General features: G+C 43.5%; 1 protein-coding gene and 1 long non-coding RNA gene across 3 annotated transcripts; one reads left to right on the top strand and one right to left on the bottom strand.

Moving 5' to 3' along the window:
- Window positions 1-840: 840 nt before the first annotated feature.
- sack1c (scaffolding CK1 anchoring protein C) lies at window positions 841-16724 on the top strand. Its single transcript, XM_085457808.1, has 5 exons — window positions 841-1915; window positions 7376-7543; window positions 8278-8402; window positions 13561-13797; window positions 14027-16724. Exons 1-5 carry the CDS (start codon window positions 1400-1402, stop codon window positions 14781-14783), a joined length of 1803 nt encoding a protein of 600 aa, XP_085313934.1. The 5' UTR covers window positions 841-1399; the 3' UTR covers window positions 14784-16724.
- LOC146710393 (uncharacterized) lies at window positions 4870-19862 on the bottom strand. 2 transcript variants are annotated; one of them, XR_014920607.1, is made up of 6 exons: window positions 19668-19862; window positions 8314-8396; window positions 8011-8079; window positions 6358-6536; window positions 5646-5746; window positions 4870-5558 (listed from the first exon to the last, which is right to left on the bottom strand). It is a non-coding gene; the product is annotated as an uncharacterized LOC146710393 (long non-coding RNA). The 2 variants fall into 2 exon arrangements; XR_014920608.1 differs by lacking the exon at window positions 6358-6536.
- Window positions 19863-23835: the final 3973 nt, after the last annotated feature.

The following is a 23835-nucleotide window of genomic DNA, read 5'->3' as shown; positions in this document are numbered from 1 at the left end:
TCCTCTAAGAGGTGTGCACTTCCCACACCAGAGGATGAAGCTTTCCACTGTGAAGGAAATCAACTGGCTGCTGGGAAACTTTATTTAAACTCCTGCTAACAAAAAGAAGCTAAAGCCACATCACAGGGACAAAATTAGCGCGGTTATCAGGGAGATACACTATGAGGGAAATGTCCCCTTCAAAATAAAAGCACAGAAACGCAATATATAAGCGCTCAAAGTGAATTCAATGTGGATTGAAACTGAGATCCAACCATCCGAGCATTATTCCAACTGTTTAAATATGTGTTTCAACTTTTATATCAAATAGCATTTCACTTTTTATATGACTTTTAGCTTTATTTCAGAAGATTTATGTCCACTGTAAGACTGATATATCACTTTTTAATGTTACTTTTACCCATAAATTTTAGCTCATGTGAATCTTTTTAGACTTTTTTCCTCATTTATCTTTTATATCAATCACTTTTAGGTTTTCTATCATTTATTGCGGTTATCTGTTATAACAGATTTTTCCCATATACATCATATATGTAGCTCTGTCCCATTATATTGATACATTTAAGATGATATCAATGAGAAAAAGTTTTTTTTCATTATTGCTTTGGTCTGTATGTCAATTTATATCACATCTTTTTATTTTAACATTTATTTTCAAATGTTTGTTGTAGCTGTGTTTCAGTGTAATCGTTTTCACGCGTATATATATTACTGTTTTGTTAATTTACTAAACTACTTATTTGCAGCGCTCTCTCGCTCTCTCTCTCTCCCGCTTTCTCTTGGAGCTTTATTTTGAAAGTCCTCTCAAAGGGGTGGGTTACCTATTGTGAGTCGGTTGGCTTGACAACGGGAATGATGGGAGGTGCTTGTCCACGTCCGAGATCGGGGACGGGACAGGTAGAGCCAGGTGAACAGAAGCTGCACACCTGACACTGACACACACACACACTTTGTCTCTCTCACACACACACGGACACACACGGGCTGAGGGAGAGGAGGCGGCCGTTGCGCTGAAGAGGCTCTTGGGACTTCACATCCTGCTCAGCGCACCGGGAACCAGAGAAGGGGGGACCATTAGGAGCGTCAGGGCGCAGCAGACACAGCAGCTGCTGCGGGCTCGGACTGTTCAGAGAAGGACTGAACTGCGCCTTTAACTCCCAGGACTGTGTGAGTGATTAAGCGGAGGGCTGCAGCCTCCTGCCGGGGCGGATTACTGCCCGCTGTGGTCTCACATAATCCGCACTTTGGGATTTTCTTCAATGTTCCCGGAGCAGAGCAGCAGGTAGTTCCTGCCCCGACCTCCCCGCGCACCTTATTTCTCTATTCAAATCCCGGGGGAGGGGGGGTCAGAGACCCGGTGTACCCGCCTAATCCCGCACCTGCTGACCGCAGCAGCACCATGATCAGCTCCGAGGGCCTGAGGCCGGCCTCTAACGGCAGGAAGCCGCTGGGCAAGCTCGCCACCCGCCTGGAGGAGGTGAAGAACCCGTGGCGGCAGGGCTCCACGCTGGAGCTGAGCCACAACGAGGCGGCCCGGCTGGCCACGGACGCACTGCTGGAGCACGGGGAGAAGGAGTACCGCAAGGTGCTGACCGAGGAGCGGGAGGTGAACTTCCTCTCCCCGCTGGAGATCCACTACATCACGCAGCATGCGGCCAGCAAGACGTGCGGCGGCTCCGACAGCAACGGCGTAGGGCCCGGGGACCGGGACTTCGGGGACGGGGACGCCGTGTCCGAGCTAACTTCTGGAACTTACTTCCCCATGATGTCCGACGAGGAGCCGCCGATGCTGGAGCTCGGCTGGCCGGACACACCGACGAGATACGGACCGTCGGAGACTCAGATCTACTTCCAGAGAGACAAAAGCCACAACATCAAAGACCTCATCAGGTCCCTGATCAACAAGGCCAAGAAGGTAAGAGCGCTCTGAGGGACCGGAAACAGAATCATCTCTGTCTGCGATCTTTTATTAAACAGCCTGAAACAGGAGGCCGCTTTGCATCGATTAGTCGATTATTCCTGAAAGCAGCCAGCAGCTGATCGGTCAGTCACGGCAGAGCAGAGGTCAAAGCTCAGACTGTATTATTGATGAGTGTGTGCTTTGTTCTCACAGTGGTCTGAATATTTGTGCTCTTATAGTCTCCCACAGTCCAGTCACACATCTGTAAACTCGGATTATTTATTCTTATTCTTTAGAGACAAGCTGGAAATGATTTTGTCTCAAAATCTGCATTTTTCAGACTGAAAGCTGCAGCTGGACCAGGAGAGTTTATCCTGGTGACCTTTGACATAAGTCACAGAAACAAAGCAGCAGCTTTCTCGTTGGGGTTCATAACACACTGTGAAAAAGCTTCTTATAAATAAAGTCCAACCAAGTTCTCAGCAGTCACTTTGTGTCCACCTCAAACCTGTGAAAACATCAGACAGGACAAAATAAAAGCTTCAGATGTGGAGAGCTGGAAACATATTCAAGTGTAAACTATGTGCAAAATGATTTTTTTTTAAAGCTGAGTTACTGCAGCTAAATGTTTAGTGTGATCCAAAGCATGTCGCTCTCTGCATGTTAGACCAGTTTGTGGCGCACTGTGTAAACACAGTCGTCTGTCAGCAGCTGGGATCAGTGACCTCACTCTGTGTGTGGAGCAGCTCTGCGCTCAAAGACATATTCTGCCCATTATTACTCCCAGTGTAGCGCTGTCTGTAAGCCTGAGCTGTGCTGCACGTTTCAGGCTGATCAGAGCAGCTTTAAGTGCTGCGCACAGACGGAGTCAACACAAGTGCTACGTGCCAATAATGCGACCAGTGAAACGGCTTCAAAGAGATGATAACAAAGAAGGAAATGAAGCCTGAATACAGTCAAATGAACAAAGGGAAATCATTATAACTGACTAAAGTCAGGCTGAATTTCCTCTTGAAGCTGAGATTAGATCAAACGTTACAGTCGCTGCTCAACACGGTAATAACACTGAGGCTGAGACGCTGCTGTTGACACGTCGTTTGGCAGCTGAAGTCGAGAAATGGAAAAAATCTTTGCACTTTTGTCCATTTTTGTCCTTTTAATGATGACGCACGAGTGTGGAGGCTCGAAACCAGGACAAAGTCTTCATTTGGAGTAACAGAGGTGCAGCTCACCGCGTGGATCCGTCCCTGGAGCATTTTTCACCCGGCTTGCTTACAAACAGCGCGAGCAGGCCGGGGCCCGCCCGCCATCTTTGATCTCTTCTTATCAGCTTGTGAGCTCGAGGCCGGCTGCTCGAGGTCCAGGGAGCAGAGGGCTGGCTGTCACACTGCCCGCTGTTTAGGAACAAACCCCCGAGCTCTGTCTCACACACACACACACACACACACACACACACACACACACACACACACACACACACTGCGGTGTAGTTTCCATCTTTTGTGTCTGTTTAACATTTGCATCATTTTCTTCGTTCTCGCTGACTTTGAGTCTCTTTTAAAGTCGTCTTTTGTGTTTGAGGCATGTGAGACAGGTTTGTGTTACTCTTGAACCTTTGTGTTGGTCTGCAGTACTTTTCCTTGTCGAGTAGCTGTTTTTTATTCATTATGTAGCTTTTATAATCTTGCACTGACGCTGCAGCCTTTTTCTCCTTTTTTGTTTCTCTTGTCTCTTTGCAGATGGTGTGTGTGTGTGTGTGTGTGTGTGTGTGTGTGTGTGTGTGTGTGTGTGTGTGTGTGTGTGTGTGTGTGTGTGGGGTAGCAGGTTTCCATCGCTTAGTTTTGGCATCTGTTTGTTGGTATTTCTTCTTCTAGTGTAAAGCTTCTTTTTAAACAGAGACTCTGACCCCGCACGGCGCCCGCTGACCCCCCCGGCGTCCCCGACCTCTTTGCTGTATTCGTGACCTCCACAAAAACAACCACGAGGCGACAGATCAAAGACCCTTAAACCAAGTTTTCCGCCGCTTCTCAGACTTTCTGTAACTTTACATTCAGAGCGTTTTGCACGTCGTCTCCCGATCAGCGATCACGTAACAGTCAAATGAGAAGCTCCGTAGGTTTGTTGGCAGACAGTCGGGCACGCGCTGCGTGTGAGTCACTTCCTCCTCCTGTGTGTATAAATAGACGTGTTTAATGTGAGGCGTTTTTTTACATGAACCTGACCAGTCTGTGCGTCCGTGCAGGAGAAGCTGTTTTCTCTCAGACGCCGACCTCTTTCCCACACGTCTGTGCCGACTCAGCGGGTTTCAGATCAAATGACACTCTGGATGCATTTCGTCAGTTGGTTGATGCAGCAGACAAACAGCTGCTCTCAGAGCTGCACGTTTGTTCCTCCAACGGCTCTTTTCGCTTCATTTCAGCATATTAGGAGAGTAACTGAACTTTGACCTCCTTAATTTAGTGACAGATAAACCTAAATGCAAATGAAGTGAATCAGGACGCAGGCCTGGCTCAGAGTAAAACCATCCTGCAGCATCCGGCCTGCAGGTGAGCAGCGCAGCAGTCTTCATTATTAATTTAAGTTAAAGCAGAGTGTGCAGCGGCCCCGGGGCCCGGACCCCCGGAGTCCCTCTGTTTCAATGACAGCAGCTCATTAAAGGCAGATGCATGTGTTCAGCTGGGTCAGATAAAAGTCATTACCAGTTTTACTAACGATTTACTACCAGTCAAACATTGTAATCTCATTACATCACCTTACAAACAAAATATCATAATATTGCAAAACTTAAGGTATGATAATACTATTACATAAGCTTACAGTGAATTCTTCAGACACAATCTAACTCAAACTGGAGTTAAATGGATTATTGATTAGTTGATCAGCTGATACAAATAGGATTATCTACAGGTTTTTGTGATTATTGCACCTTCTGACAAGATCTGGAGCTTTTCTTTGTCCCACATAAAATAAAATAAATCAAATGTCTTGGATTTTAAAGATATCTGAAGATGTGAGAGATTATTTTTATTCATTTACTTTAAAAGATTCATAAATGTTTTTAAATAGCTAAAAAATGAAAATGTCACGGTGCAGCCTTAATGCAAACCCATCCTGCTGCAGGTTTTCATCCTTGGGCTCTGTTACAGCAGCTTTGCATGATTCTCAGTATGAAATAAGCCTCGTGTATCTTAGTCTGGGCCTTTGTGCAGCCTGAAACGAGCTGTTTTAGCTCCTCCCACTTTAACACCATCAGTGGGCCTGAGCAGCACGGCTTTACCCCGGGGACACAGAACAGGTTAATCCAGCTGTGGAGACTCTGTGAAGCTGCAATTATCTTTTCATAGGTCATAAATCTGTGAGCTCTACTCAAATCTGCACGTTGTTTTAATAAAAGTGCTCTTCTGAGAAATTCAGTTTTTCCAAGAACGCTTTTTACTTCCTGTATTTAAATGGAATTTTTTTTATTGTTTAGATCAAAAAATGTCAGAAAATTCTGAAGCTGTGCGTCAGATACCCAGAGCCCCCCGACAGTGTTTGGTTTTGCTCAAACAGCAGTCAATGAAACACCTCCAGTGGGCTCAAAGCAGTAAACAAACAGCAGTTTGTCCCTGTTGACTTCAGAGAGTTGTCCTTTGCTCCACAGCTGAGCAGACTTGGCCTGCATAAAGAAATAATTCTAACGTCAGTAATCAGCAGAGAAATTTCATGATGATGGCCCACGAGTGAAAATGTTAACCCCGCTCACCTTTAGCGTCTCTCACAGGTCACTCACTCAGCTGACCTGATTTCCTCAGATATAGCATTGAGGGTTGTAACTGTGAATGACCTTTGACCTCCAGTTTTAGCCTGAGGAACAGATTAAAACCTGAGCCTGATTACCTCGGGCTAAATAGAATAGAATAGAATAGAATTCAACTTTATTGTCATTGCACATGCACAGGTACAGGGCAACGAAATGCAGTTTGCATCCATCCAGAAGTGCTTTAGTGATATAGATATATTACAATATATATTAGCAATAATATAGATATGTGAGTATATTACAGAAATGGGTCTATTATGGTATGTTATAATGTACACGGTATGAAGTATGTTGTGAATATTCTATAACTATAAGTATGTACAGGCTGTAGTGAGTACAAGCTATGTACAGGATATGAACAGGATATAAATATGAAAAACTATACAGAATATGAAATAAATAACTTTACAGAATCTGGGATATACAGCTATACAGAAATGGGAACTATGCAAGTTGTAAACAGTTGTAGGATTAAAGATTATCGAATGTACAGAATGATTATTTACACAGAGCTATACAGTAGTGCAGTTAAGATAAGTGAGGGTGTAGATAGTTTCTACAGAGGCTATATAAAGTGCTAGTGGTTGTCAGTCCATGTTATTATTGTGTGTTAAACCTACAAACTAAGGCCAGGTGTAGCTTTGCATGACCCGACCTGAAACGAGCTATTTCAGTCAACTTCAGTCTGATTGGCTGCCCCTCGAAGATCTGAACAGCAGGAGGGTGGGGCTTCGGTACCTGAGATGACCATATTAGGGATATCCCCTCCCAGAGTGTGTGCAGAGTGCAGGCTTGTATCACATGGATAACTTGAACATATGTTGACCTCTGAAACTTTTAGGAGATAAATGACATGAAAAACAAAAAGCAGCATGAGGCAGTTAAATTACAGGTCATGGAGTGTAACAGACTTAAAAACTTAAACAAATGACCTCAAATCTGCTTAGAAACAGTAAAAAATCAGTCATCATGTTTTCTTTAAGACCCCAGTAATCAACTGGTACACAGCACAAACAGAAGCTGACTTTTAAACAGATCTACACGTTTGCGTTTCAGTCGGGTTTATCTCGGGTTTCATCCACAAGCTGAATTTCAGAATTTTAAGCTGAAAAATACATGACAGGAAAGATCTGGATCCAGGATTTTACTCGGAGGAGAAGCACCGAAAACGAAGGTCATTGCAGCCTGTGACCGGAGCAGGGACGTCCCCGAGAGAGAAGTCAGGCTTTATTTCAAGTTTAACTCGACTGATGAAGCTGCAGTGCGTCAGTTAATTGTTTTCTGATAATTTCTTCACTTTGCTCCAGTTTCTAACCTATTAAACCCTCACAGTTTGGCCTATATTCTGGAGTTTCTAACTTATACAACATCCAGAGTCAGTAAAGACAGCTCAGTGACTGAGAGGCCGAGCTGAACAAAGGTCGGCTTTATGGATCAGAGACGACAGGAGAGTTTTCAAGAGACAGTGAAATCTTAAACCTGAGAGGAAATAACCGTAAACCTGCTCTGTGCGTGGAAACTCAGATCACAGGAACAAGAACAAAGTTCAGTCAGCAGCTTCTGAAACACCTTTGGTCCTGAGCGGTGAGGGTCAGGGTGATCCTCGCAGATTCATAAAGAGGCTCGTGAAATGTCCACTAAACACTTTGTGCTAACGTCTGGCTTTCCTGCAGGTGATCGCCGTGGTGATGGACGTGTTCACGGACGTGGACCTGCTCTGCGACCTCATGGAGGCGTCCAACAAGCGCAGAGTCCCCGTCTACATCCTGCTGGACGAGAAGAACCTCGGACACTTCACAGGCATGTGCTCCGCGCTGGATATTCAGAACTCTCACCTCAGTGTAAGTACAGCACACAGCAGCACTGACTGCAGGGCCGCGAGGGGCAAACATGAGCGACGCCCTCAGGCGCTCATATTAAACAGGAGAAAGTGAACTGACTGCACGTAATCCCCAGAGCTCGGGCCTCGCAGTTTTTTCCATTCCTGACTCTGCAGGATGTCATAGAAAGAAAACATCCCAAATATGGTCATTTCAGGCACAGCTGAGAAGCCCCGCCCACCTACTGTAGAAATCTTCCATTTATTTGTAGCAACCAGTTAGAATAAAGCTGTTTTAAAGGAGGCGGAGCCAGAGCAGCTTATTTCAAAGATGGGGCACACCAAAGGCCGACATTAGAGTCTTAAAGAGAATAACAATGAGACTGAACCTGTAAGAAGTCCCATTAGAAGCTGGAATTATTCATCCGCTTTTTGCCAGTTAATGTATTTATCATTGAAATAGTGAAAAAAAGACGTAAAATTTCTTACATCTCAAAGTGACGACTTTGTCGGTCAGATGTGATGAAGTCGGTGTTCTTGCTTGTTCTGCTGGTTCGTCTGTAAAGAGTCGAAACTTTTTCCATGTTTGAGAAACGAGATTTCAGGTCAAATTAAAAGTTTTATGGTCTTTACAAGAACAACAGCTTATTGTTTCTGGATCCATGAAATTGCTGTTTATAATTTCATCTTCCTCGTGTGTGTGTGTGTGTGTGTGTGTGTGTGTGTGTGTGTGTGTGTGTGTGTGTGTGTGTGCAGAACATGCGTGTTCGCAGCGTTTGTGGCGACACGTACTGCACCAAGAGCGGCAAGAAATTCACCGGACAAGTCCTGGAGAAGTTCATGATCATCGACTGTGACGAGGTCATCGCCGGATCCTACAGGTGAGGAACATGCGCGCGCACACACACACACACACACACACACAAGCACACACAGTCCTTAAAAGATGAACCAAATACAAATCTTGCTCTTCGAATGAAGATCGTCTTCCTCCTGCAGTTGACATATTTCCTGTTCCTCAGTCTTTCTTTGAGTGCACACAGTCAGTGCATCAAGCTGCTTTAAGGATATTCTCTGTAACATGTGGGACTGCAGCACTTTCCTGAAGTTAAAGCTGAAACGCTCGGCTCAGGGTTCCAAGACTTAACTAACCCGTGTGTCATGTCACTGTAGCCGCGTCCATCTTTTATCTTCACTGTATGCGACTGAGGGACAGAGGGATAAAACGGTCGGTCATTCTTAGGCTCGGAGAGAAGCAGAAGTTTGGACGTCTTACTGAACTAAATAAAGGCAAACAGCAGCACCGCGGCAGCTGCGATGGTCTTATACCCGTGTAATGTTGCTTTGCGTTTACTTGGCTGTAGTAAAAAGGTAAAAACTGCAGCAGGAATAAAATGCAAACATAAAAACGTGTCTAATGTCAGCTGAGCCGAGCGGGCCGTTCTCCTTTTAGCAGCCTCGCACCGACTTTGCATCCAGCAGCAGATTACAGCAGGAAGCTGGCGGAGCTCGGACGGCGTGATGGGTTTGTCTGATCGGATAAGCAGCGTGACAAAGCTCGCGTTGTGCAGCTGAGCAACTGTAGGCCACGAGCTGCTGTGGGAATACCTGAGTAATACCTGTAATTACATCGACACACTCAGCAGGTGGGTAAGGATGAGAGCTGCAGGCACCAGCAGAGACCTCATTGATGCTTCTTTTTTTAAACTGCTGAAAAAGATCATTATTTACTAGATTGTGATGCTTTTCATCAGTCAGGCCTACCGTCCATAGGAGCAGAGCCACGGGGCGGCCACGGCCAGCCCTATAACCACTCGCAAAGAGGCAGGACCATTTAGGAGATGCAAATGTTTGATGAGCGCATCGTCTCTCCACGCACGCTCACAAACGGCCGTGCGCTCGTCAGCCTTGATAGCAACAACCTGGAGTGCTAGAATAAAACTGTCGCCCTGCAGATGAGCCTGATATAAGCTGCTTATTTCATTTACCTGTCAGTTATAATCTCTCGCAGGGCTTTATTTATAAGTCCAAATATTTTTATTTGGACTTATAATAAATATATACTGTATATCCTATATATATCCTGACTCTTAGTGGGGTTTGAAACATAGATGACTACAGCAGCACTGAGGTGTGAGCAGCTCTAGCAGCAGAATTTAGTGTTTCATCTTGAAAAAGGGCTTAAAACGTGTTTGGAAAGTTTCAAAGCAGAAATTTAGTGTGAATTCTGCTGTCGCTTACTCATCCGCAGCTCAGACGGAGCACCATGGGTTTTTTTTAGCTGTTTTTGTTTTATTCATGTTGCACTGAGTCTGTAAATCTCGGGACTCGTCTTCCTTAAAGGGATTAAACCACAAAATTTAAATGGTTAAATTCTTGTAGACGACTCGGACTGTTTAAGTCTCAAGGAAAAGACTACAAGTCCCTGTGATGTGCTTCAAAGTGTGTGTGTGTGTGTGTGTGTTGCTGTAATATAGCCGTGAAGCTGGTGGACAGTTTGTGCTGTAAAATTCTGGTGATTTTAACGACTTTGTGTCACGCAGCTGCACGGTGCTCGTAAAACTCTGGGACAAATTTATATTGAGTTAACTTTGCAGACAGCTGCTGATTGTACGGAGCTAGTTAAGGCTTTTTTTGGACTCGTTGTTTAGGTCATAGTTCCTGTACACAGGTATGTATACATCATGGCACACACTGCAGTCACCTTAAAGCCTCTCCTATTATCTGTGCTGAGCTTTAAGGTCTTTGTTCCCTGCATCTAATCTTAAAGGCAGCGCCACAGTGAAGTCTGGGGAAACACGCTGTCCAAAGGACGAAGTCGGGATTGATCCTTTCTGAACACCGTACTCCATTTTCCTGTAGATTTCTACGTAGTCAGCTCAACATTCATAGTTTGCAAAACATACTTGAGTGGAAATATTTTCATACTCGTTCTTTAACCTTAGTCACCTGTTTCAGGTGTGTCGCCTTCATTCATTCACTCGCACACTCGTCTCCTTCTCTATGTTTTCACCTCTGCCCTGCTCTGCTTCTTGTTTCATTAAATTGATTCTGTTTTGTCTTTTACATTCAAAGGAACTCTAATTTTGCAACACACAGTGTTGTTTTGGGAGGATTAAGTGTTGCTTCAGGTATGTAGCAGGTAAGAGGGCGGAGTCCCGCAGGCTGACAGGCTTCTAATTCCATTGCTGATTGTGGAATGAAGGGTGAGGTCACCCCCTCTGCTACACCTACTACAAACTTTATCACTTCAATATTGGATCAAATAAAAGTAACTTGATTCCTGGGAAGCGCCGAGCCTGTAGCTGTAAAACTGATTAGCTTGTTTGAGAACCAAATATCAACACAGATTACCAGATATTATGCAGAGAATATCTGAATCTGCTAATCTCAAAGAATATATAACATTTGCAGTAAATCGTTTAAAGCTAAAACGAGACCGTGATGTCCTAAGCATCAACAGAAACCAGTATATTTCAAAGGGCAAGTAAGGCAACCAGTAAAGAGCAACACAATAGAGATCCACAGCAACCAGCAAAAAAACTATGCAAATATTACCAAAAAGACCCCAACACAGCAATCTCAGAGGCAACCACCCAACAACGGCCAATCAGACAACAGAAACACACTAGCTCCAGTCTACTTTATGGTCCTCAGAAGTAGTATTTGTTTATGAAGCTATAAATGGGGGTAAAGTCCTGTGAAGCACGTTCAGGCTGAATGCTTTCAGTATAGACATTTATCACCTGAACAGCTAACAGGTGCACTGTCACAAAGGCTTTAAGTGCTCCAGGAAGCAGCAGGTAACTGGAAACAGTTCATCTTAAACGGCTGAGCATCCTAACGCGACCTCATTTACAGTTCTATGACTTGTTTGTTAATTAAACCACAACTTTAATGATCTGAACCGGAAGACAGTAAAATTACCATTTATGTGTATCGGGTGTTTAGATAATGAAGGTGTGCTCTGAGCTGTTCTTCTTCAGAACTAATCAGGAATTCAGATGAATCATATCAAACATAGCTGAGCACTGAGTGGTTTAGTGCTGAGGAACGCCGTCCTGCAGGTTCCTCTGAGGTTGTCTTGCTTTGTTCTCACACAGTCAAGTCTGTAATGGCTTGATTACAATCAGAAAAGAATCGGTTTCGTAAATCTGTAAATTTCCTTTTAAGTTTCCATGAGTATTAAAGTTCTTTGTGTTGCTTTGAAGATGCCAGTGAATCAACTATGAATTACACCTGCTCTGATATCATTGAGATGCTGTCCGGTTCACATTTGTGCAAATCAGAATCAAATCTGCCAACTGGCCTGAGATCAGATATTACAGGGACAAACTTAGCTGGCACTTTGCTCTTCAACCAAACACTCTGCTGTCATTTAAATACACAATACAAAGTCTAGTAATGTATTACAGGTTCTGTTTATGGAGATGAAACAGATACAGACTCTGTGTCATTAACTTGTGTCTGTAGAAGTACGAGGTGTCCTTGAAAACGAGTCCTTCTGCAGGGTTTAAATGTGCACGAATGCTAGTTTGGCTAAAGTAGCAAATATGCGATTAGCTAAATGGCTAACAACAAAACAAAGGCCCCTGCTGTTAGCAGCTCAGACCGGTCAGAGTGTATGTTAGTAATGCTGGCTCTAACATGAGTATTATTGTTAAACAATATGCTGTTTAAAGCTTGTTTAAACAAACATGTATCATGATGGTTGGTGTTGATGAGGGTGTGCTGGTGCTCGGCTAACGCACCATCCATCCACCCACTCACCCTGCTTTGTGTATCTGTAAACAGCTGGTACATTTTGTGACTTGTAATGTGGCTAAAACTCAGACGTCTGTGTGGTCGTCTAACGCTGAACCTTTGTCTCGCCTGCACATAAATGCAGTAAAGTGTCTGCTGCTCAGTTAGACGCCTTCGGTGTTCGTGCACCTCGCGTCCACCTCTCGCCAGCTGATAAACTGATGAGTCATTGCACTGACTCATCATCATCCAGGAAATAGTTAACACTCACTGCAGGGCTGTTTATCAGCTGGAGGTGGAGGGAGATAATTTACACAGACACAGCTGAGAGGTACTGAGTCTCAGCCTCAGTTTGTGTTTCATAATTTTGAGATTTCATGCACATGATGGCAGAAAAACCTGTCACACATGACAAACATCAAGCCTCGATCTATTCAGGCTCTTATCCAGAACTGCTTTCACTTTCTGATTTTTATCTGCGTGAACTCATTGTACTTGAAATGCCACCTGGTAATCGGCAGCTGCACCGAGTGTGATTTGATCTTTTACATAACTGATGCATCAAATACTGCTAAATGCTGCTGAGCGAGGTTCAAATCAGAACTTTGACAAATCCATCTCAGCTGCTGCCGTCCAGCACCTGCAGAGAGGCGACTGCACCTAAAATTCACTTTGGCCTTTCTGTCTTTAAACACATATAGTTCAATAATTATTGTTATATACTTATTACTTAAACACACATTAATGCATTTATAGTAAGTTCCCTTTGAGTACCAGTCAGTGCCTCTGTCAGTGCGATTGCCATCACCAGTGTGTGAATGTGTGGATGACTGAATGCAGTGTAAAGCAGTTTGGGGTCCATAGGGACTAAGTAAAGCGCTATACAAATACAGGCCATTTACCAGATCAGCAGTAAAATAGTTCAAGTCCAAAAGTTCATAAAGGTCTCAGGAAAAAAATCCAAAACTTGAGTTAAGTTGCATTCGGCAGATCTTCCATTCAGGGTCATCTTCTCAGGCACATCTGGATTTTTCAGCTTGGTTGCTATTTTTCGATCCCTCAGAGGAGGACAGGTTATGTCCCTTTGTTCTCATGCTTCTGCGATGGCTGCCGGTCAAAATGCCGATCGCTCGACCTGATTTTCATTCATCGGATGTGAAGGAAGTTTATGGGGAAGAGTGTGGTTCTATTTCAATAGCTCATCCATCTCACACCTTGTACTCTGTTATGTATGCTTAAATCCAAAAAACAGAGGAGGCAGATGTCTGACTCTAACCTTTGACCTCTTCTCTCCAGTTTCACCTGGTTGTCGGCTCAGGTGCACAGCAACATGGTGATGCATTTCTCGGGGCGCATCGCTGACAGCTTTGACCGAGAGTTTCGCTGTTTGTACGCCGACTCCCAGATCATCGACTGTTTCTACAACCCGGAGGAGGACGGGATGCCGTACTACCCACCGTACCCTCCCATGATTGCCCCCGGCCTGGCTCTGGGGCTCAGCCCAGGCCACGGGCTGGATCTACTGTCTGAAAGGTAAGAAGGTATTCGCTGTAAGGGGAGACGCTTTCATTCTGATTACTGTCAAGGTTTTAGTTTTTTCCAAGTTTCATCAGAAGCTTTTTTCCTGAGTTAATTATGTGAATGACAGCTGCCGCAAAAACTCTTTGAAACTTGATTTATGTGACATCATGATGGAAATATAATCTCTCTATGAAATCAACAGAACTTCAGTGTGCCACTTTTAACTTTTCTTCTTCCACAGGCAGCGGGACAAGGGGTGCTCCGAAAACTCTAGCAGCCAATCGAGTAACAGCATCTCCAGTGTGAAGGCTGCACCTGGAATGTCCTCAAACACGGTCTACAAGGTCACGCAAAGTCATGATAAGGAGGCTGCAGCTGGCTCCCACCTGAGCCCTGAAAGAAGAGGACTGAGCGACCGATCGGGAGGACAGACCCCTACACCAGGAGGGCGAAGCTCTGCTAATGGGGGAATCAATTTCGCCCCAATTCCCGATCGCCCGCCACCGGCCTACGGTCAAGCGATGGGTATCGAGTGGAACAAACCCAACACAGCAGATGTCTTGCGGGGAAATATTGGTGGAACCTCTACTAAGTTTCAGGGTTTGGGGCTGTACGATCACAAACAAGATCTCTTCCCCTCCTCAATACCCTCCCCAGTCAATGACACCAAACCGCCGCCTAAGCAGAGGCTCCCCAGCGGGATGTTCAACAAGCTTTCAGATTACTTCCTGTCATCCAACTCTAAAGACAGGGACGCCTACAACTTCCGGAGGACTCCGTCTCCTCACGGCTCACCCTGGGGAGGACCGGACCTTTCTCCAACTGAGCCGGAGAGTCAGCAGAGTCCACCGCCGCCGCTTTCTCCGGTCGGTATAATAAGCCGGAAGGACCAGAAACGAATGACGCTGGGCCACAGCAAGCTGGACCTGGTGAACCAATACAACAAGATGAAGCCCAAGCAAGTGTACAGCCGCTTTGAGCTCAAGGGCACGAATTAGACTGGAAGGCCAACCATCAGAGAGGTTGTGACTCCGGAACATTCATCTGGTATCTTATATTACAAAGAAAAGACTCTGAGATCTTGGAAATTGCTCAAGTTTGGTCTTCAGACCTCAGCCCTACAGGAAACTAAGACTCTTGAGGAGCCATTTTGGCTCTGCGTGGTTTCCCGTTTATCAAACGAGAGGTTTTTGGCTTTTTTTGAGGTCATAGTTTACCAAACAAATCACACTTTTACTAAATCTGCACTTCATGATTCAACTACAGTCACTACCTGAGTAAATATGTTCTCATAGGTGAAATAGGTTTCAAAGATAAGCCACTGACTGTTTGCTGACACGTGAAAACCATCGAAATGTGAATTTTTGCCTTCAACACTCCAGAGGCTTTCATGTGGGCATTTCTTTACATTTTTATACTCGGCGACATTCCTGAGCAACAGTTTGAATTCTTCCTTTGGGTAAACTTAGGATTCTGCAGTTATTGTTCTTTTTTTAAGATTATGATAATATTTGTAATAACAGGGCTGAAGAATTGTTTCCTCCACAGAGATTTTTCTCGCCTTTAGTGAACGTTTATGCTACATTCAGATGGAAACTAACGTTTATCTGACTGGATCCCAGCCTGGGGCTCAGCTCTCAATATGGTGACGGTTTAAAAAAAGATCATTGACACTAATACTGCTGAAATTCTGCAGTTTAATACGATCACATTGTTGGGTTTCATGTTGTGACGCGACTTCCACAGTTCTTATTGGAGAAGTTTGAATCTGAGGTTATTTTTTGTTTCATTTCTTTTTGTTCTCATTAAGTAAATGAAGGGATCAGTGAGTCACCCACCAAACAAAGACTTTTATTCTGACAGTCGACTGTTTCTGCTCTGTAAACAAGTCATGCCATGTGCTACCACTAAGTAAAACATAAGATTTTTTATTATGGGAAAAATTAAAATCTCTCAAAATATTCAGTTTGCACTGTTAAAGCGATGACAATGAGAATCTTTAAGAAGATTAAAGATAACATATCATTATTGTTTAATCGTGACTATAAGTGAAACAATCATTCAATCAAACTAATGATGATTAATCAATTTGAACTCTACAGTTTATTCCAACAAGCCCAAACCTGGAAATACGCAGCCTGACAGAAATCTCACATCCAGTCACAAACAGTAAAGTGAAGTTTAGTAACCTTTGCTCCTGGGAATACGACAACACGTGCCTTGATCATCCTGCCTTAAGGTTTGCAGTCACATTTGCGACAGCCTGTCTCCAGCGGCCTCGGTTAGTCTCGGTCACAGTTTTACTTTCGTTGTTCGGCACAGGGAGCGATCTGTGCTGTGAATAGTAGAAGCAACGCCAGGATGTTTCGTGGTGCTCGTCATGTTCTGGGAAAGTCGGGTCGTAGGGTCGTAGGGCATTTTGTTTACGTCGGATGAGACGATCTGTGTCGAGAATCTACATTTATGTTCCTCAGCTTTCCTCGTAACGGAGGCTCGTTCCTCCCGCTGCACAGTTTTACAGCAAGCTTGTAGATTTGTATATAAATGATTAATTATTATGCTCTTCATCACTCTGCACCGCAGTGATTCCTCCTCAGTGGAGCAGCAGATGAGGACGTAAAATCACTCTAAGCAATAAGGATTGATACCGATCAATAGTTCTGATGTGTGTCTTTTGTTTACTGCTCATTCAGTGGGCGCCTTCTGTTTTTATTTGCCCCCAAATCAGCTGGACATTTGATTTATTTGTATATGTTTTCCCATGTAATGTACATTAAACTGTATATACATGAAGTTGGGTCATTGTTAAGAAAAACACTCTTCGACTTTATTTTTACAGATTACTGGAGAATGTGAACTTGAAGTTAATTTTGTGTGTTTAAGTTGTTTTTAATTTGTAAGATGAACAAAATTTAATAAAAACATGAAGGTAAAGTTGAGTTCAGTGTTCGTTTTTCCATAAAACCGAGTAAAATGATTCCTGCCTGTATTTCATTTAAGAATGTTTTGTGGAAACATCACTATAATACAGGAGAAACAGCAGGAGCAATGACAGCCAACTTATTAACTAATATTGGTTAAAGAACAAACATTTTGACTAAATATGCATCAATTCAATTTCCCTTGATTGTCTGAACTTTCCTTCAGACCTGAAGATTATTTGTCCAAATGTGATGGTGAGACCCTGGAGGGTGCTTGGAAAAGCATCGTTTTACTTCCTCCCTGATGTCATGTTTCACAAAGAATCAGTCATTTCGGGGTTGCAGGGATGTTGCCAGTCACGTCAGCTAAGCCGATGAGCTCATACGTGCATTGTCCAACTGGTTGCTGAAGGTTGCTGAAGTTGGTGTCTTCCATGCAATTTACGGGCAATCGGCACTGGCAACCAAAGTAACTGCAACAAGGTTTTTGGTGCAGCAACCTCCAGCAACCACTCACCAGCTGAATAATAAACACATTTCCCTAGCAACCAGTGGTTACCATGGAGTCACTGACTGGTCTCTAGGCCTGTGTGATTGAGGCATAAACTGCTTCAGGTGCATACCTGCTGCTGCCTCTGCAAGCTGCTTGTCAACCATACCTCCACCCATACTCCTCCTTTCATACTGTTCATGTTACTTCTGATTTAATCAGTGTCACGTCTGTTGTTATCATCCATGCTCTGTTCTTTGAGTGGCGAAGGGTGTCATGAAAAATATTCTCCAGCAGCCCTTTGAGTGCAGACAAAGAGTAAACAATGTCCTCAGACGATGGAGTTGGAATGATGTTCCTGTACTTCCACAGGAGTCCACCTTCAGCTCCCTAAAGATTGACTTTCTTGTGCACCATCGCTAAAACAAAAAATGAAATTATTCCGAGTATTCCTAAAAAATTGACAGCTTTTGAATGCTCCTTCTGTTGTAACTACAAACTATGAGTGGGTGACACCAGGAGCAGGTTGTGGTCTGTAGCAGGTCAGTGGAGGGAGAACGTTGCAGCCATGTTTAAATCTGTGTCCAAACATAGGCTTGGTGTTTCCCACTGGGCCTCAGCACTGAAGGTTTTCCTGTCAGGAAGTCAAGACGGGGCTCTGGGTCACAGGACGCAGCACGAACAATGTAAGTTAATAAAGCTTGCAGAGATATGTGAACAATGGATCATCCAAGAAATCTCTCCCAAAAGTCCCTAAACTGGAACACAAATCCATAATTCACGAGACAAACACCGAGACTAAAATATCTCTTTGTGTGCAGGAAACGAGCGCACGAGCCGCCGGGGTGCTGTAAAGCTAAACTAACATAAAGACAGTTTCATTTGTCACGCAGTCAAAGTTTGGGAGCATTAATGTAAAGGTGGAGATGTGAGCCGTTTCACACGCAGCTCTGGTTGTTACAGTCACAGGTGTACTCATGCTGGTTTGTTAGGGTTACTGCATGCCGGCTCACAGCCCAGACTTTGTTTTTTTTAACTGTCAGCTACACTTGATGAACTCGTGGGGTTAAAAACCTGCTCCGCAGCTCTCCTGCCAGCAGTGAAGTTTCTGTTTGGGCTTGTGTTCAGCTTTGTGTTAATACACAAACACTGTATGTGTGTTTTTATTATCAAAGGGATTTATGTGAGTGTGCAGGACTGTAACCTAAGGTTTATATTATTAACAGGTCAGAGTAACGCAAAAATAATGTAACAAGTAACAAATTACTTAATTACTCCCTGGAGAAAGTAACAGTAATTAGTTTTAAAAAGTAATTTATTTTTGAGTAAGAACCCCAAACACTGATAGAAAGCTGCTTTGATCCCTATAAATAATTTTCTCCTTCATAACAACTGAATGTTTGAACTCACCTGTTTAAATTGTATTCAGGCTTAAAGGTTGTGGCTGGGGGCGTGGTCTCTTTGACTGACAGGTGGCTGCTAGTGATGGGATTTCCGGCTCTTTTTAGAGATCCGGCTCTTTCGGTTCGGCTCACTAAAAAGAGCCGGCTCTTTCGGCTCCGAACCGGCTCTTCAGGTTGTTTTGTTGCTTTAATTAATTTATTATTAACAATAATATAAAATTATGCACAAAAGGAATTACTAACGTAAAAACAAGTGGTTTTATTTATATATGTTTATATATAAATATATGCGGTGGCCCCTAGAGACAAAACACGTACAAACTCCAAAACACGTTTCTAGCAGAGCTACTAGATCACTTAAATTACACAATTGAAAGCATGTGTGTATTGTTTGTGTATTTATACACAGGCACTCATATATATATTCAAATAATTTAAAAAAAAGTTCATTTACCTGTTATTACCACACACCAAATCCGGTCGTTGGTACTTGCTGGCTTGTGTAGCCACAAGATAACAAAGGCTCAACACTGCGCCCAGCATCCTGGAGCACTTCTGTTGTCTTTTGTACGTGTTTTGAGTTTTTATGTGCTTCTGAGTTTTTAAATGCTTCTGAGTTTTTACGTGCTTCGGAGTTTGTACGTGTTTTTACGTGTTTTGGAGTTTTTACGTGTTTTGGAGTTTGTACGTGTTTTTACGTGTTTTGGAGTTTGTACATGCTTCAGAGTTCGTACGTGATTTGAAGTTTGTATGTGCTTTGTCTCTAGGGGCCACCGTAAATATACTTTTATTTATTCACTCCACATAAAATGTAATAAATAAATCATATAATACAAAAATCAACTATTCACATTTCAAGTTTTAACTATTTAAATTTTCAGCTTTTTCCTTTCACAAATTTAAAGTGAAAAGAACACAAAACACTGCAAACCACAACACAATTAAATATAAATTATAATATGAAAACTAAAAGAACATGCATATTCTCTGTCATATGGACCTGCATGAATAAACTTTCTCAATCCTTTATCATCTGCAACCGAAAATAGTTGTGGATGATTACTATACCTTTCTAATGTTGTTGTCCCTGCCTCTCTTTCTCTCTCTCTGGCTCTGTTCCTGTGCTACTGAGTGTAACTACCGCCCCTCCCCCCTCTGCCCAGCGTAAAGCACAAGGCTCGCGTGCAGAGTGAAGCGGGAAAAAAGTGCGAGAGAGAGGCTGAGAGAAAGAAAAAGAAAAAACCCACGTGACGGCTCGCGATAAGGAGCCGGCTTGCGTCGTTCACGTCAAAGAGCCGGCTCTAAGAGCCATTTCGTTCGCGAACGACCCATCACTAGTGGCTGCAGCTGTTAGCTGTGTGCTAGGCCTCCCCTCAGCTAACTGGAGCCCCGTGTTTGTGCTGCTGGAACATTTTTGATGACATTAGCTGATCAATGACTTGGCTGCTGTACGAACAGAGCTCAGGTCCAGTGTTGGTGAGTGAAACTGGGATTTTATTTGGATGTCGCTGAGCTCCTTAGCAGGTGTGTGTTTGATGCACCTGTGCATAGTTAGTAGTTGGTTTCAGCTTTGCAAAACACTGCGAGGAGAAGTTTGGCTGACAGTGTGGATGACTCAGGCATGACAAGTGTTACAGAATCCAGCGACAGCAGTCAAGTGTGAAACACGAGCAGGGAAGCTCGTGTTGCCTCGTCTACCCCAAAAACCACCCGTCAGGGTAACGCGCTGTTTCTAAGTAGTGGTTGTATTTCAGAGCTTTAATTCTGTCCAAAGAGATAAAAACGACCACAAAATATCAGAAAACTGATGCAAAATAACTACAAAGAGGCTGAAAACAAGTAGCACGGAGGGATTAACCACGTGCTCAGTTTTAATGACACCCAGTGATTAAATCAGCTGTAAACAAATGTCAGTCATACCTCTGTGGAAAGCCTTCTTTATCTTCATTTCCTTTATCTAAAGTGCTCGTCAGGAGCTTTCAGAGGAATTTTCATTCACTTTTTACACCCACAGTATAAAATAAATAAACGAGTGTTTATGGTGTTGTTGTTTTTGAGCGTTAAACATTGGGGATCTCATGCTGGGCCTTTGTGGCATTTCCTGTGCAGCAGAGGAGCCTCTGATTACAGGAAGCCGCCTCTTACTGCGTTTGTAATCAGCTGATTGGAGATGAACAGTCACCATCTGGACTCAATAAAAAGGTGTGTTCACTTTTTAAGGCTGCAGCAGTTTATATGTCACCTAACGAAGGACGAGTTGCCATTTTTCCACCTGATTTACTTCCCAGATAAAGAATTCCCAGCCAAACGTTCAGTGGCTTCAGAAAGTGCCTTTTTATGCTGAGGTCAGTGCTCAAATAATCGTTTATAGAAAGTCCTTCTTCCCATTAATTATCTTAGACTTATGTGGGGATGCTTGAAAGGGTTTAGTTTGCTACTGAAGCTTTTTATTATGTCCGATCATTACTTGCACTGAAGTCTTTTGCCCTGTTTTCTAATGGCGCTCTAAAGTGAAAGATGCCACCTGCAGACACGTCGCTGTTAACAGATCAGCGACTCGCAGGTGAAAGGCTGACGGTGTGAGCAGCTGTAGCACAGATGTGCTGATGTTTAAACAGGCAGTAGCTGTGATGTCATCCCTGAAGCGAGCTGTAGCCTGCTGTAAGAGCTGCAGCGCGTCCTGTTTAGATGCTCCAGCAGCATTTCCTGCAGCTGCACGCTGGAGACCGGCCCTTTGTGTGTGCGTTATCTTCAGGATGCAGCTCTCTTCCTGCTGACTCTTTCTTCTGTAACAGACCTTCGGGGTGTTCGGTGGATGAATGCGTGCCGTCCATCGAGGGTTGTTGTGAAACGTTGTGTCCCTCGACTCCTTCGGGGGTTTTCTGTTTGTTCTAAAGCTTTGTCTTCTCAGCATTTGGGGGCAGGTGTGAACTCTATTTAGGATCTAAATTCAGACTCACAACAGTGTTACACAACACAGCATTAATGTCCGATCACTGAAACCCTGAATAGTGAATAAAAATCTCCACGTGGATTTAACTGAGGAAATGGGTCAGATTAGCTCAGAAAGTCCTGCAGTGATTCATGTTTCAGCTGATTTATGCATTTTTTTTTTTAGCAGTCATGTCAGGAGAAGACAGAAGCTGTTTGATAATGAAGAGCATGTCCACATATTTAATGAAGACAACTCAGTGTGGGCCCAAACAGCTGTGTAGCCTTTATAAAACACTTATGCTAATTATGGAAAAAAGGCACTTTGCATGGGAGCATAAAGATAAGGCTCCGGAGCAATGGATGAAGGTCATGTGGTCTAAGAAGAGAGGTCAACAAAGTGTTGCACCCATCATGCCTAGTGGCCACTGTGTGAGTCTGTGGGGATGTGTCGTGGTCTGGAGTCGCTCTGTTGGACACTTCAGGACATCGATGGCACAGCGTGCTCCAACTGAGAGCTCGAGCAGTCATCAGGCTCAGAGTATGAAAGAGTGCAGAACTTTAAAGAGTCTGTGGGATGTGCTGCAGAAGACTGTTTGCAGCAGTCCAACTTTCCCATCATCCATACAAGATCTCTGGGTGGATCCTGCAGCACTGCATGAGCTTATCAACATGATGCTCTGGTGATTTAATGGCATCATCAAAGCTAAAGGCGATCCAACAAACTTTACAGAGAAAACATTTGACCTTGCAAGTAAATCAGTACAGTATTATTAAACTGACTGTAGACCGGGCATGACTGTTTCTGGGACTAAGACTGACTCTGTTTTCGTCTCTGAAGGGTTACCATGGTATTCGGAGATGGGCGTGGCTGCTTTATCGCGCTGTAGCTCTCAGCACACAGTGTCTTCATGATCCCTTCCATCAACGCAAACATAACAATGATGCAGTGATACCCAAAATAACAATTGGCTTGTTATAAATAGCATTTGGTCAAACAGGCTTGCACAGTGTTGTGCTGCATTAGATGTGTTCAAGTTGCCTGACTGCCAACACAGAACAACAAGCTGCAGCCACAAATATGTCTGCCTCTGGTTCTGAGTGAGCCACAGCACCATTTTCAGACAGTCAGTCTCCTAAAGTCTGACTGCTGATGATTTGTTTGTTTTTCTTCTCTGATGGTGCCTCTCCTCCTGCTGGGGAGTTTCACACCAGCGTTTAACTCTTCAGCCCGAGCTTTCAGCTTTGGCATGTCACCTGAGTTTAGATCACATCTTCTACTAAAGCTGCAGTTTGCATCGGGCTGTAAACGTGTTTCTTTCTGCTGTAAAGTTGGACGTTTTAACCTGTGAGTCTGTGGGGACTGACTCACTGCTGGAGCCCCAAGTGGACGTCAGAGGAACTGCAGCTTTTATTTTCAGTCACCTCAATTTTAATTTTTTTGTGATAAAGTTGAAGAATTTCAGCAGAATCATAGATTTACAGAATTATAAATTTCAGTGTTTGCTACCACTGAATATTAGCCTCACAGACACATCTCACTCTGAATGTTAGTCGCTTTAAAAGTGACGATCAGAGGGACGGAGTTTGATCTGGAAAAAGTAAAATACTTTTGTCAGATTTCCTGCAACTTTTTGGAAACTGCTGAACCGTCAACGACAGTTTGTTGTTGTCTTATTTTATGCAAATAGTGTGAGTGTGTGCGTTACGGTGTGTGGTGAATTGGAGCTAAACCCAGATATCTGACACCAACTGCACAAACAAAAAAACAACCTTTATGAATGTCATGAAAAATCCAAAAACAGGAAACAAAATCCTCAGAAAATCTAAAAGTTACAAGAAACAGCTAAAACATCGGGGACCTCAAGACTTAAATATGAACAGACCAGAACCAGGAACAGGACTCGGCATCTTCCTCCCAGTTTATTTGTTTTTATTATGAAGCACTTTGTTTTTAAACTTGCTGAACAAATAAAATAAACTGACTATATATTGATTTTATTGTCTGATCATGTAGCCGTTCTCTCCTTGGTTTAGTGGACACGACATGAACGAGTGATTCTAAAATACTTTTAATGATTCACAGTTTTTTGTACACTTGTGTACTTTATACACATTATAAACACTTTAGAGAACGATGATAATAACTGTAAGAGCCTCTGATGATAATGTTTTATCATTCATTGAGCCAGAAAAGCTCACAGGTGAGATCCTCACCTGGTCTCCTCACCAGAAATCATCATCCTGCTTTAGTAAAAAAAAAGAAACTAAACCAGTAAATATTTAAAAAAATCAAACTTTTCTT

This window comes from Copadichromis virginalis, linkage group LG5, assembly GCF_057382275.1.
Source record: "Copadichromis virginalis isolate Kocher_CV1m ecotype Utaka linkage group LG5, C_Virginalis_male_GT1.1, whole genome shotgun sequence".
NCBI classification, from domain to species: domain Eukaryota; kingdom Metazoa; phylum Chordata; class Actinopteri; order Cichliformes; family Cichlidae; genus Copadichromis; species Copadichromis virginalis.
This window is presented reverse-complemented; position numbering and strand designations above follow the sequence as displayed.

Coding starts and splice junctions, on each gene's coding strand:
- sack1c (XM_085457808.1), top strand. CDS start 1,400: ATGATCAGCTCCGAGGGCCTGAGGCCGGCCTCTAACGGCAGGAAGCCG. Junction 7,544..8,277: donor TTCAGAACTCTCACCTCAGT/GTAAGTACAGCA, acceptor GTGTGTGTGCAG/AACATGCGTGTTCGCAGCGT. Junction 8,403..13,560: donor GTCATCGCCGGATCCTACAG/GTGAGGAACATG, acceptor TCTTCTCTCCAG/TTTCACCTGGTTGTCGGCTC.